A 14969-nucleotide genomic window follows, 5' to 3' on the forward strand; every position below is an offset into this window, starting at 1 on the left:
GCCCCTCCCTCTCTCCCAAACCATGCCACCTCCAACATGTCTCCATCCTGGAAGCATCTGCCAGACGTCACGGTACTGTAGTAAAAGTTTACACGAAAGCCTGTTTCACTGGATCGAGTCCTCGTTCAGCAACGCAGTTGTGTGCTGATGCTCGTGTCTCTGACTACGAGGGGCCAAAGACCAGTAACAGTGTTATTTAGGGAATCAGAGACAGGAAAGGGGCCCATTCCCTCCGGGGATGCCAGTACTGTATCAGTTGTATGTTATTCTCTCTCTACTTAACAAGGTTGGAACATAAGAATAAGCTGGTCTTTCCTGTCAAGGAGACACTGCCCACGTGGGCTCTCTGCTGCCATCTTGTGCTCACAGGACACTACAGCAAAACGTCAGACAGCCGCTGTGACACACAGGTGGCCAATGAACTCAAATGTTTTTCAAGCTCTGATATTTGATAAGAACAATACAATTGAAAAAAGATTTATATCAACATAATTTATTAAATATTTATTTGTATTAAATTCAAGGATATAAGCTATAAATGACACAGTGTGTAGGCTATATGGGAATATTATAAGGTAATAGATTTAAATGTGTAATTGCAAGAGCTTTAGTTTCGACACAAAGAAATGCATAGATATGTATGTGTTGATAATACAATGTGTCAAAAGGAATATTTATTAATGGTGAATGTCCTTTTTTTTGTTCAATTTGATATGTTATTAACAGATTTTCACGTTATATCACGTTATTTTTCACCTTTCTTTCTGTTTGTTTTATCAAAATGTAAAGAAGTATTGATGAATACTTGTTGCCCAAGGTGGGGAAAAAAGAAACGTTGGACATTACTCACAATTCTGCGCATCGCTCTCATGACATTCGTGTTGAAGTTTTGTGATGGGCTATTTGTCAGCCAGAGCGAGACTGTTAGGCTCTGTGCTCTACACACAGTAACTGTCGGCTCACTTTATGTCCCACTCTCAGTGTCCCCATTTCAAAATAAGCCCCATTTTCATTTTCCCCATTCATCAGCCACAACAGCTTTCCAGCTTCGTGTTGGTTTTGTCAACAGCAAGTTACGGACGTTAACTTTAGCGGTGAAAAGTTGGCCTCTTAAACCGAGGTTTGGGTAACTCAAACACAACATCTAAGTGTGAAAGATACGAGGAGAGCATACAGCAAAAAAGGCACCTCACCTGCAACCTTTAAGGTCTGAGATGTTGAGTCCGGTGGAATTTTTACGTTTTCGTGATGTAAACAAATCTCTTGAAAAGACCAAAGCCAACAATGAATGGTAGATTACTTGTAGTCTGTAACCGTTGTGACGATAAATTAATGAAATCATTACAGCAGTGACAACTTTCCAGTGTTTCAAAATCCTGTCTCAGAGTATTATGAATTGTTGTGCAGTGTTTTGGCATCTAATACGCCTTTAAACGCATTCATCTCTTCATCAAACTGGACTTCCTGCTTTGTATTTCAAGTCTCACTGGGACCTGAAACAAAAATGCCGCCACTATTGGGCCTCTTGCAGTGTTTTGTTGTTGGTTTAGTTTTTTTCATTGGATTTTGTCGACAATAAGAAAGGTTTGGAATAACACCAGATGTATCCTTTAGTGTGTGTGTTTACATTTTTCAGTGTGCATTTTAAAAGCTTGTGTTATCAAAGTTTTTGTAAATGCCTTTTGTACATCTGATATTGGTTTTCCTACTGTATTCGCATTGCAACTTGTTTTTAATATTAATAGTCATGATCAGGGATGATTTTACTCCGCTCGGTTATTCATTAAAGCATTTACTTGTTGTCTGCTGACCTGTGGATGATGAAACAATATACAGAACAAAACACTATTAGTGGCCTAGGCAAAGAAAATATTGCATTGTGTTCCTTTTATTCTTACCTTCATCCTTTGTTCCTTCCTCTTCCTCTGTGGTCTTAAAGTGAAGAAGAAAACCTTTTATATGTATCACAGAAGGAGGGAACAAAGGAAAGAAGATTTGTGCACAATTTCAAAACATCTGTGGACTAAAGAGAGAATTTTGGAGGATTTTAATGTTTTGTTTCTAAATGGATGAAAATACACAAGCAAAAAAAAAAAGACAACAAAAAAAGGAATGAACCAATTGACGACATGGCTGATTGAAAGCAATAACATTCAGATTGTACTGGCCAAATCAGTGGCTCGTTAAATTGGAGCCAAATATCGCGCAGAGAAGGATTTCCATTCGACTGTGATTAGAGTGTCCACATGGAATATCACATACAAATCACTGCAATACATTTTGTTTTGTATTTCCAATTTGTCCTTGAACATGACTCAGGGCAGGAAAAACTGCCCGGTGTATTATTGAGAATCCTGATCGCCAATGATTGTAAATGACTGCTGACGTGGGTTTGTCTATTTCATGAACGGGACAGAGTGATGACAGAGCTTGCCTTGCCATGTGACCCGAAGCCTTATATTAGCTTACTGACTCAACACTTCAGATGGAAATGGAGGCTTCAACCACCCCCACCCCCCCCCTTCCCTCCCAGCAAGTCACATACGCTGACAACCGAGATGAGAAGAATTTCTGTTCACTAATATCAATGTGTTTCCTAAAACATCAGTGTTTTTCTTTTTTTTTCATTAAGCTGTGTCCCACTTCTTACAGGGTGTAAATATAAATAATAGAGTGTATCTATACTGACCCTTCTACTTTAAAAAGGATAGGGTCTCATAATAAAAGCCAACTGTACATTTTTGAACGGCTCATATGTTTGTTTTGTCGCACAGACACATCATGAGAACAGAGTATTGATTAGCATTAATTTAATCAGGGAAATGGTTCAAAGATACATTGAAGAACACATCTTCAGAGCAAATACGACGCTGCAGTGTATTCCCAAAGTATCATGAGAAACTGAATTGAAATGTTACAGACAGAAATCAGGAGTTCACCACAATACAAAACCCACATCAGAACAGCCGTGAATGTTCCATCCCTCGACCTTCATACAGCACAGAAGAGTGATGTCTGTGAAAATGTGTTTTTACAAACGGGTAAGAGAAGAAAGGAAGTGAAATCACAGTCACATTTAAAGAAAAAGTCTGGCATGATTCCACATTTTTCTTGTTGTCAACAAATCCCATTAATGGACCAAAATGAACGTGTTAGTCCTTTTCTCGAGACTTTCTTGCTTCTTTATTTGGTCGGTGGCACTCAGACTTTGGTTACACAACCAATACTTGTTGTATTAGGATGAACTCATTGTTGGTTTTGGTCTTTTTGTGTGATTTGTTGACAGCAAGAAACATGTAGACTATCACAAGCCTCATCCTTCAGGGGAAATAAGGAGGAGAGGTCCCTGGTTCTTGTTAAATATCAGGAGAAGCTGACAAAATTTCACAGGAGGACACAAATGTTTTGGAAGAGCTTGTCCCAGACCGTTGGATACAACCTCCATGGCAACGCCGCCTCTCCCTCTCCATGCATAATGATTGCGTTGAATTTATGCCATTTCATTGCAAAATCCATTGGAACAATCTATTGAGAACTCACCAAATAAAAGCCCTCATGTATGAGACTAATTGAACACAGACAATGGAGAGAGGAGTGAATGAAAGCTCATTGAGCACATCGAACAAACATTTAAATTAGATCACATCAGTACAAAGCTGTTTTGTGTGTATCTTCACTTTGTGGTTTTATACATGTAGCTGGAGGGGGACAAATCTGTGGATGTAACAACAGACCACACAACCGGACGATGGGGCCATTTAGTAATAGATGAAGATTTGGGGGGGAAAGCCTTGGTGGGGAGGAGAGTTTCAGTTGCATTTGCTCATGCAGAGCAACAGCTCCAGGCGCAGAGCGATGCGTGTGTGCCATCCGAGGGGGAGGATGCGGATGTAGCGCGTCACGATGGGCGGCCGCAGCAGGTTCTGCACGGATGAGGAGCGGTCAGAATTTCCATAAAACACCTGAGAGAGAGAGAGAGAGAGAGAGAGAGAGAGAGAGGGAGAGAGAGAGAGAGAGAGAGGGAGGAGTGGAAGGTCAGGATGGTTTCATTTCTACAGACTAAATATAATGCTTTTTATATTAAAGTTACTACAGTTACTATTCATAATTTCAATAATGATTATAATGTAACGCTGCAGCAAATATTTATTGATTCATCAATGACTTATTAAATCTATAACCCATCAGAAAATAGTGAAGAAATCACACATTCAAATTGCTTGTTTTGTCAGAGCAACAGGCCAAAACCAAACAAGTTTTTATTCACAATAATGTAAATAAAAAATAAGCCGTTTATTATCACTTTTGAGAAGCTGGAACCAGCAAATGTTTGGCCTTTTTGCTTGATTAATGACTTAAACAATTTTTCTGATTGTTGTTCAGGAAAACATATTTAAAACATGTTAAAAATTTGAAAAATCGATTATAATAGCAATATATTCATTTCTTAACTGTTCAAGCCATCATTAACGAGGTGATAACAGATTTCCATTCGATTTCAGATCAGATTTCATCACATTTTTAAAGCCATATCCCTGTAAAAGTTGAAATGTTTTCAAATGAATTATAACATCCCCGTTTGAGACCAGTGGTCAAGCTTCACATTTTGTTTGTGCCACGTATACTCCACAGTTTTTTGACTGGGTTCAACTGACCCTGTTGTTTCCAGTTTGGTCTTTGTAATAGATCCAGTTGAGTTTTTCGTCGGTGCGGTACTGAACGCTGTACTTGGTGATCCACTCCTCAGCATCACAGCGGCCCTGAGTGAGGATCCCCGACACCACCATCACCTCCCTCAGGTCAATCTGCACCCACTGACTGCTGTCCTGGAACTTAGACAGCCAGGCACAGCTGGAGGAGAAACACAAACACTGGACGTAATGCAGCAGTTTGGCTGCTTTACAACACATGCACACGTGGTTCAGTTTGACTTGCTGATATTCTCTTAAAGCAGGCAACACAGATGTGTGTAAGGGTGCATAACTAGAGCTGATTTGATTCCCTTTCTCCCAGCAGACATTTTGACTTGGCATAGAGAAAGCACAGGTGTTACTGATAACATGAACTACGGCTCCCAGTCAGGTGTCCCAGTAAGTCATGACAGTGTGATGGAAGTATTGTCGTACATGTGCGTACGTATATATTTCTTATATTCACTCTTTTTATTTATATTTTGTGGAGGCTTTCATTCTTACCATTATTATCTATTTATTCCCCCCTTTTATGCAAAAATATACAGAGTTAAAGTTTCTCTTCGTGCATTTCTTTTCTTAAAGAGCAACTTAACACCAGGCTAAAACAAACACCTGTGTTTTGCTGCCTTCTCTGGTTGAAAAGTACTCGGTTACACCTGTAACCACGCCCAATAGTGATGTCATGGGGTCTTGAAGTACACCTGTACACTGCTCCAGGCAGGTGAGAAGCCAAGCAGAAGAACCACTGGAGGTCAGCAAACACTTGGTTTCCAGGGATAGCTAATATGCGCTAAACCTGTTGTTATCACTTGTTGCCATGGTAAATATTCACATATTCTGTAGCCTGATGGAGAGCAGTCAGACACCATTGTCGGTAAGTGAAGCCGGACTCTTAACATCAAAATCAGCCATTTATGTGTTTTTCCCACACTAACTGGCAACGACACAGAGACACCTGGTGATAGGTCCTCATACGATTGGCTCACGAGCCTTGTTAGAAGCTGCCACCAAACCTCAGATATCTTTCACAGAGATAAACAAACATTTTGGACCCGTCAGTATTTCTAAAATGAATACCGGTAATTTACAATCATAATACTTTTTTTTAGGAAAAGCGATAAACTTATTCGTCCACTTTCTAAAATCTGAGCATATATTATTTTTGATAAATATTTGTCTATATATATATATATATATATATATATATATATATATATATATATATATATATATACATAAATGTTATCAATAGAACCTTAAATATTCAAGGGGAAAAACAGAAAGCCTTCAACACTTCGCATAACAGCTCCTCGGAGTCAGCAGTTTATTGAGCATATATATTCTTGCACTGCCCACCTTATTTTTATCTTAATGTTTTTAAGCGAGAGCATCTTGGCATGTCAACCTTTGATTTTACATCATGAGAGACGGGTTTTAATCTCTCTCTTTGACTGCATTTTTTCTGACACTGTTCCTAACAGATGGCTGGTGCCCGACATTTGTTTATTAGGGATAGAACAGTCGACCATCTCTGCCAAAAACATTTTTGTGAGTTCAAATTCAAACAAATATAGCTTTTGGAAAGCTCAGCATTCACTGATGGAGATTAAAAACACATGCAGCTATATAACCGTGCACTTTTTGTTTACGATTTGAAAATAGGACATTTTTTTGTGGAGAGAAAGGTTTACACTTTGGCGTGTACCCACCCGAAGCCCTGAGTGTTGAGCCGGGCCTTGCTCGGGAGCCACGAGGAGAACCAGCCGGTGTACTGGTCCTGGTTGGAGCAGGTGATCTGGTCTGGACTCACCAATCCGGCCTCGAAGCCCAGAGGCTTGTGGTACGGACACTCTGCAGGAGGATCAGAGACAAAGTTATAAAACAGAGGTCTTGCTTTTATCTCTTTTGCATTTCAGTTGATCACATTTCCAGGTCACCACCCCGTTAGAAGGAGAACACAAACATGTCTGCCAACAGCTAAGCAGTAAAACACAGAGATGTGAGCAGCAAATGATCATCACTATAAGCCTCTCCAGGTGCTTATTTCTCCATCCCTCCATCCTCACACCCTCCCGCTTCCAGAGCCCCCGTCGTTAGCAGACCCAGTGTGACCCATATCCCATCCTAAAAGCCTGCGATGTAATTCTCCACAGTGAGAGAGCAGCGATGTCCATTAGGGCGGCGGGCGGACAGATGGCCATGTTCTACCCTCGAGAGCTTTAGCGCCGTGTTGCTCCCATGTTTTGATCTGTCAATCTGCCGTATCACTTCCAAAAACACACCGGAGCAAGTCCTTTGTTGACTTAGTAAATACACATGATAAACGCATGAATGGGAGAGATGAGGGAGCTGCACATGAGTGAGTTTTTTTCTCCCTAAAGTTTCAGAAATAACATCAGCTGTGTGATACATGGAGCAGAAACCTGCTGCGCTTTTGTTTACTCCTGGCTTAAGCCTATCTGGCACAGGGTCACATCCTATCTAATCTCCAGTATTACAACGCATAGCAGCAGCAGCAGCAGCAGCGCCTGTGTGAGTCAGGAGATAAGTGTTTACATAACAGTAATGCGGGTGACTCCATAGTCGGCCCTAAAGTATTTCAAGAGTGGAATAAAACATATTCTAATTAATGGGAAAACCGAGTGGTGCGGCACGATGGATTGAGTTGGAATAAAGTCGGAGGCCGTGCAGGAAAAGTCTGTCTCACTAATCATTTATCATCACCGGGTCCATGTCGTGGTAATTGCCGGTTTCTGTGATTGTGCGATCGGCAGAGTGTCCTATGAGCACCGTAATCTGAGCATCACGATCTGAGATCTACTGTACTTCTTTCTCCTCTCCGTCCCCGGTTGCCATGTGAATTGTGGCTCAGTTGACACATATTGACCAACTGAGGGAAACACGTTCACTGCACATCAGATCTGCCTTTCTCTTCTCATCGAGCCTGACATGATTCAAGTCTGATCTTTATATCTCAGGCCTTATGAGGATGCCATCAGGGCTCGTTTGTGTTTGTTTTTTTTGCTTCGCGGGAGATCTCAAAAACAAGTTTGCAGATTTCACAGAGATTTGGTGGAAAGTTAAACCTCAGATTTCCATCTGCTGATAAATATGATGTGAACAGCTCATGGATCATTTTGTCAACGGCTGTTTCCAAGCTCAAGAACGAATGAATAAAACAACCTGCCAAATATTGTGTGTATTTTGATGCAGACCACATTTTCATCATCTTCTCCAATGATGTCAGTGGAGCATGTCCACCCCTGTGGTGTCAAATCTGGAGTCTAATGCACTCGTGCATGCTCACATGCACATAGAGATTCTCCTCTCCCTCTCTATCGCACACATTACATCTCTCCCTCCATCTGCATTGTAGATGATTCATGGATTATTGATTACTTGATCTACAGGACTTTAACCAGCAGCTGTGTTGATAGTCGATTATTTGCGTAATTTGAATATGTGCAGTTTAACTATGTTTTATATCCGAGTAAATTTACCTTCTTTGGATTTCATAACCCAAACTAAAATATTCGTCGGATTCACAGAAAATGAAAGAAAATCGTCAGTTGCAGGCCTATTGCATTGTTCACTGGACTTCCAGCAGGATAAAAAGTCAGATGTACAGCGTATGATTCTCATCCTCATCCACTCTCTCCGTCAGCTTTGTGTGTTCATTATCTGAATCAAACACTGAGATCACAATTAAGTCCTTGTTACAAGTACTCGTATTCGTTTAATGATTCAATTTCATCATCTAATCAACAAAAGTCACTTAATTAGTCGATCAAAGAGTGGCCTCATTAGAAATGAGAAAATGTGTGCTCGGTGTGCAGTAAAGTGCACATGTGATGTGAAATTCATCAGGAATGGTGAAAACAAAATGAACGGGTATATTTCTATACGACAGTCACAGGCTACTGGCAGAAAAAGAAACGGCGTTTCTTCAGGGAGAGCACGGTATAGATGGTTCTTACCTGGCATGCAGTCCACCCCTCGCACCATGGAAGAGCCGGTCCCGATGGAGGAAAACTCAGTCAGGGATTCACCGCCTTCACAATCACATTTGCAAGACCTGCTGGTCCACGTCTCAGACACTTCCGCCTTGCACAAACACACACAAACTAAATTTAATAGATGCAATCCAAAGTAGTGTCATCAGAAATGCCAAAAAGATTTGCATAATAAATACCACTATCTTATAATACAGCTGGTTTGCAAAAAATAATGTAAAAATAATAATTTGAATGGATGAGTGAAAAGACAATGATGCAGCAAAGAGACTGAACCGTATAATGTGTAATCTCAGTAGATTTCCAGTGATTTAAAAAATGTTTAAATCAATTGACCAAAGTTAGCTGTAGAGAGGTTGCTACATTTCAAATTGAGATGTCTCTGGTGTGGCCATTCTAAAAGTGTTTAAAAAGCAACAACTCTGAGCTACATATTTTGCAAACACTGCTGATTTCAACACTCTACGTGTTCAGTCATCTCTGACATTAATCTGAGTTTCTTTCGTACCTCCTGAGCATGAATGCTGATGAACACTGTTCAGGCAGATGGACAGAAAGAAGAAAAAAAGACTGTTAGGACACAGTGGTCACCCACTCTAGCAAACAAAATCTGTGCATCAGTCTGTCAATTCAACCACATTAAGAATAGGCAAATAAACACAACACAGACACAGAGAATCAAGTATGGTGTCACCGAGGAAAACCTGCATGATAATCTACAGGATTATTGAGGAAATCTGATATATTTTTCTAATTCTCAGTTAGGCAGTACCGTAGTTTGTCCTTTGACACCTGAGTTTCAGAGGTTTTCTTCAGCATATTGTTCAGTTTGAGGTGATTTAACTCCTTCAAAGATTTCTGATGTTACAATTCTAAATCACACAGTATATGGGTTCACAACTCAATAGCAGCACAAGGTGAAAAAGAATGAAGTCGTACCGTTAGCTCCCAGAAGCAGGGCCAGCAGGAAATGATGCACGTAGAGAGCCATCTTGCAACCTGCTCCGAACCAGAGGACACCGACTGTAGACTGAGCAGCCGAGCCACCAGCAGTGCTCGAGAGGCTGGATTACAATAATCCACAGGACACTAAAGGCCTTACCTAATGCTTTATCTGACAAAGCCCCTCCTAAAGCTGTTCACTCGCCACCAGAAATGACCACCATACATTCTGGAAATTACTGCACAGCCACAGATGTCAAGTCAAAAATCCTGCAGCAACAAGCAAAAGCCAGTGAGGTCAATGTGACAGATTTGGTGTGTGTGTGTGCGCGTGCGAGCGTGCGTGTGTGTGTAATAAGGGCATGCACATGCAGGAGTGTGTTCATCGTGTTGTTTTAATGTAACATCAGAGATGAAGCTGAAACTCAACATGCAGAGACTTGAAGAATCCAACATGTCCGCTCTCATTGTTGCTGAAGTTAACGACCTGCTCCATTTCTTTATTTTACTCAACTGTAAACACAAGTAGTTATGATATTAATATTGTTGTTCCAGAGCTCTGTGTTGGCTGCTTCTGTTGCTTATTTGTATGTTTATTAGTTAAAAATAAGAGTTAAACATTGAAGCAGGAGACAAATAAATGAGATGAAATATGAAAAGAAGACAAATACTATCCTCTAATAACAACAAACAAATACCAATGAAAGGTTTTACACATTTATTTAAAAAATATCTTTAAACATTTCAAAGACAGAATAAAGAAATATATTTGTTTCATTGTTTAATCCATTGACACTGAGTTTAAAACAATTTAACATACTTAAATAATCAAATATATGATTTTATACTGTAATAAAATTAATTTACAATACAATAGAAACAAAAAGCTAATTGTTGAACTAATTAAAAACAAAACTAAAATAAAAACAAGCAATAAGTGAAATAAAACAACATATTTTAAGTAATGAGACATCAGGAGGACAGGTTCATCTTAACAGGTTAAATTCAGGGACTTTTCACTTGTTAGGAATAAAGATCATCATCATCATCCTCTTCATCACTAACTGCTCTGTTCCACTGTTCCACAGACCTTCAGTGGTGATATCTTCACTTTATCTTTAGTGTGAATGAATGGAAACATCCTCTCAGTGAAAGTGTGTGTGAAGGTGTGTATGTGTGTGTTAGTATCAGGATCAGAGAACGACAGCTTTCCTCTGTTCCAGTCTGATTCCTCTGGAGCTTCTTCTGCACGACGAGATCAGTGAGTGGAGCTGGTAGTGACCATGCTGAGTATTTATCTTTATAGAACTCTATTATCCATAATCCAGACCATATGGGTCCCTTCCTCTGGACACTCTGCTAACACACCCAGGAACCAGGCTGTACTGTCTCCTACCTCGACATCCCAGCTGAGTCCCTGAGTTAAATCCCTTAGAGCCCAGAACAGACCAGTGTTTATCAAACCTCTGTGGATTATCAGGAAGCTGCTGTCTCTCTTCTTTTCTCACACTGGTCAGATCTTCAGACAGGATGAGTTTTGGATGAGCAGTGTTTGGGTCCAGAATCAGGGGAATGTAGGAGACCATGTCCGTCATCTTGTTCCAGATGTTGAAGGTCAGGTTGCCCAGGTGTTTGGCCTCGTCTATCAGAGCTCCTGAGAGCAGCTGTGGATCCTCCAGCAGGGGGCGCTGCTGGACTCTTTCCACTGCAGCCTTGCAGTTGTTCAGGAATGAGACTTCTTCAGCTCTCAGCTTGTCCTCTGTGGCTCTGACTGTGTCTGAAAGAGCTGATATCTCTCTGCTCAGAGCCTCCATCTTCTCCTTCATCATCTGACTCTTCTGCTCCTCTTCCTCCCTCAGTGCAGCCATCCTGGCCTCCTGTTCCTCCTCTAGAAACTGCTGAAGCTTCTTAAACTGCTCCTTAATCTGCCTCTCTGTGTGTCGGGCCTGGACCTTCATGTGTTCTGCTGTTTGATCAGACTTCACTCTAACTTCTTCATAAACCTTTAACTTCTCCTTTAAGGGCTCCAGAGTTTCCTGAAGGTTCTTCTTGTGTTGTCGAGCAGCTTCATCGATGGGTCTGAATCTGTGGTCGCTGTGTTTTTCTGAATCTCTGCAGACGACACACACTGGCTGCTGATGGTCCAGACAGAAGAGTTTGAGTTTCTCAGAGTGCAGACTGCAGAGAGGCTCTGAAGCTCTCTGACCTCTCTCCGGTAAGAAGGACTCACACAGGTTCTTTAACGCCAGGTTATACGGTGGATTTTCCTTTGAAGATCTTCTCTTACAAATTGGACACTCCTGAGTTGGTTTCTTTGTCCACCAGCTCTTCAGACAGTCTTTACAGAAGCTGTGGCTACATGACAGAACAACAGGATCTCTAAAGACTTCATGACAGACCGGACAGCAGTGATCCTCCTCTGATCTGGAAGCCATTTCGTCTCCGAGTGAAGCTGAAAACACAGAAAGTACATCAGTCATGGCTCCCCTCCCTCCTTGACTAACTTCACTGTTTTTAGTCAAACTCACATTCAGTGTGTGGAGCGTCAGCAGGTTGAAGCAGCAGTGTTGTAGTTTTCCTCTTTTCTCTCCTGTAGCTGAACTCACTCAGAGGAAGTTGTTAGTTTGGTCTGAAGGTGAATCTGATCGTCTCTCTCTCTCAGTCTGTGTCTCTTTTATGAGGAAGAATCACAAACGGTTTGTCTCAGGTGAGTCAGGTGAGGGGTGGAGCTTTGTCACTCCTCCTCTGATAAACACTTCACCTGTAACACAGGGGTGTGTTTTACACCACCAACACCTACCACACCTCTACAGCTCACTGGTTAACAGGTTTTACCTCATTTTATCTGCATTCGGGACTTTCATAAAATATCAGCAGCAGGTTGAAGTACTTCGGTACTTCTATACTGATTGTATAGAAGTATATGAGAAAATTACTCTACTTCTCTCTTGATTTATTACCTCAGGAAACATTGTAAACATGAGTTTCTGGTCTCAATCTCTAGTTTCAAGTCTTCTTCAATACAGCATGATGGTCATTGAGTAAATTATGGTCCATTTAAACCATTTAGACCATTTCTTCTACGCGAATCGCCACCGTAACTTGGTGGAGGAGTTTGAGTGGCTCAGTGATCCTGGGAGCTATGTTGTCCGGGGCATTAGCCCCTGGTAGGGTCTCCCAAGGCAAACAGGTCTCAGGGGAGAGCCCAGACTAAGAGCGGTTCAAAGCGACCCGAATGATAAGCAGCCCACGGACTTCAGCCACCTCGCCCGGACCAGGGAAACCGGGGCACCCTCCTGGAGCCAGACCCAGGAGGGGAGCTCGTAGGCTAGCGTCTGGTGGCCCAGAAGAAACAGCATGGAGCAGCCACCATGTGGACCCACCACCCGCAGGGACAAGCATCGGGGTCGGGTGCAATGCAGACCGGGTGCTATGCGAGCCGATCGCTGGCAGCATAGAATAGCTCTGGGGACGTGGAACATCACCTCGCTAGTGGGGAAAGAGCCAGAGCTGGTGCAGGAGGTGGAGCGATACCAGTTAGATATAGTTGGACTCACCTCCACACACAGCGCTGGCTCTGGAACCAAGCTCCTGGCGAGGGGTTGGACTTTGTCCTTTTCCGGAGTTGCCCAGGGTGAGAGGTGCCGGGCAGGAGTGGGGATACCCACGAGCCCCCGGCTGAGCGCCGCTGTGTTGGAGTTCTCCCCGGAGAACGACAGGGTCGCCTCCATGCGCCTACGGCTTGCGGGGAGCAAGGCTCTGACTGTGGTTTGTGCTTATGCTAAAACTCGGGCATGGGAGGAGTTCGGGGAGGCCATGGAGAAGGACTTTCGGTTGGCCTCAAGGAGGTTCTGGCAAACTATCCGACGGCTCAGGAAGGGAAAGCAGGGTTTACCCCAGGCTGTTCTCAGCAGGGGAGGGTAACTGCTGACCCGGACCGGGGACATTGTCGGGCGGTGGAAAGAGCACTTTGAGGAACTCCTAAACCTGACCAACATGTCCTCTGCAGAGGAGGCAGCGCCTGAGGACCTAGGGGGAGGCTCACCCATATCCCTGGCAGACTGAAAACACACACACACACACACACACAAAGCTGCAGCTACTTGAGAGGCAAGAGACTGAATACTACTGTGTGTCTGTCTGTGTGAACATCCATCAACCAAACTGTCAAACAAGTCTTAACACACTGCAATAATATCCACAGGCCAAGCTAACACGTCAACAAGCTAACAGGCTAACAAACAAACACGCTAACAGCTAACAGGCTAACATGTCTGACTCTGGCACATGAACCTGTTTCCTGCTCTGTCCTAATCTCTGTGTGTGTGTGTGTGTGTGTGTGTGTGTGTGTGTGTGTGTGTGTGTGTGTGTGTGTGTGTGTGTGTGTGTGTGTGTGTGTGTGTGTGTGTGTGCTGGAGGGTGGTGATAGCTTATGCTGAGCCTTGTGATCCATATAATTGACCAGAAGGTCGACTTGTATGTAATGCATTTGTATTATCACATTAATTATAATATTTAAGAAAGAAAGTACAATAATTTTATATTATTAAATGTATATAATTTAAATGTATTTAAAAAGAATGATAAAATTAGAGCCCAACTGACAAAAGGCAGCTGATATTAGCTTTCACTTATGTCCGCAGGCAAAGCTAGTGACTGGGCCTGAGACTCTGATTGTTGGTGACTATGCTGTAAAAGATGTCAGAAAACTGTGCAGCAAGAACATCAAAATACTCTGCTTTCCGAAAGATATGGTCTCTGACATGAGAGACAAATTCCTGGACATCGTGGCTGACTATCCCACAGCGAAAAACATCATGGTGCATACAGGAAGCTGTGATATTGTGAAACAACAGTCTGAAGTTCTAAAGCGAGACTTTATTGATCTGTTAAACACAGTCAGCTCTGTCAAGGCTGAGGTGTTTATCAGTGGCCCTCTTCCACCAGTCAGAGGAGGAGATGAAGGATTCAGCAGGCTGTTTGCACTGAACAGATGGCTGTCAACTGCATGTGCTGACCATTCAGTACATTTTATCAACAATTTCTACCTTTTCTGGGAGCGCAGACATCTTTTTGCAGCGCATGGAATTTGCCTGAACACGTCAGGGGTAAAACTGTTTACCTCAAACCTGTTTTTCTCCCTGCGTCACCCGTCTGTCCCTACTGCCAAGGACAAGATACAAGAGGAGTCTAAACAAGAGATAACCACACAGCATCGCCATGGAGACCTTACGGGAAGGATGCCCCCGCCTAACGACAGTCAAAAGGAGGAGTCTCCAACCTCATCATCAGGGACCGCCTTCGCCTCCGATCTCCCACT

General features: G+C 42.4%; 1 protein-coding gene and 1 pseudogene across 2 annotated transcripts; both read right to left on the reverse strand.

Moving 5' to 3' along the window:
• Positions 1-3809: 3809 nt before the first annotated feature.
• rs1a (retinoschisin 1a) lies at positions 3810-9781 on the reverse strand (the record flags this gene model as incomplete). The annotated part of the gene is made up of 6 exons (XM_079286499.1): positions 9647-9781; positions 9216-9241; positions 8672-8798; positions 6404-6545; positions 4656-4851; positions 3810-3962 (listed from the first exon to the last, which is right to left on the reverse strand). The coding sequence occupies exons 1-6, from the start codon at positions 9696-9698 to the stop codon at positions 3810-3812; spliced, it is 696 nt and encodes a 231-aa protein (XP_079142625.1). The 5' UTR covers positions 9699-9781.
• A 792-nt stretch (positions 9782-10573) lies between these two features.
• On the reverse strand, positions 10574-12315 carry LOC306793506 (nuclear factor 7, brain-like; annotated as a pseudogene). The gene is made up of 2 exons (XR_013773146.1): positions 12178-12315; positions 10574-12101 (listed from the first exon to the last, which is right to left on the reverse strand). The product of XR_013773146.1 is annotated as a nuclear factor 7, brain-like (transcript).
• Positions 12316-14969: the final 2654 nt, after the last annotated feature.

Source organism: Melanostigma gelatinosum (assembly GCF_949748355.1).
Source record: "Melanostigma gelatinosum genome assembly, chromosome: 2".
In the NCBI taxonomy this organism is placed as follows: Eukaryota; Metazoa; Chordata; class Actinopteri; order Perciformes; family Zoarcidae; genus Melanostigma; species Melanostigma gelatinosum.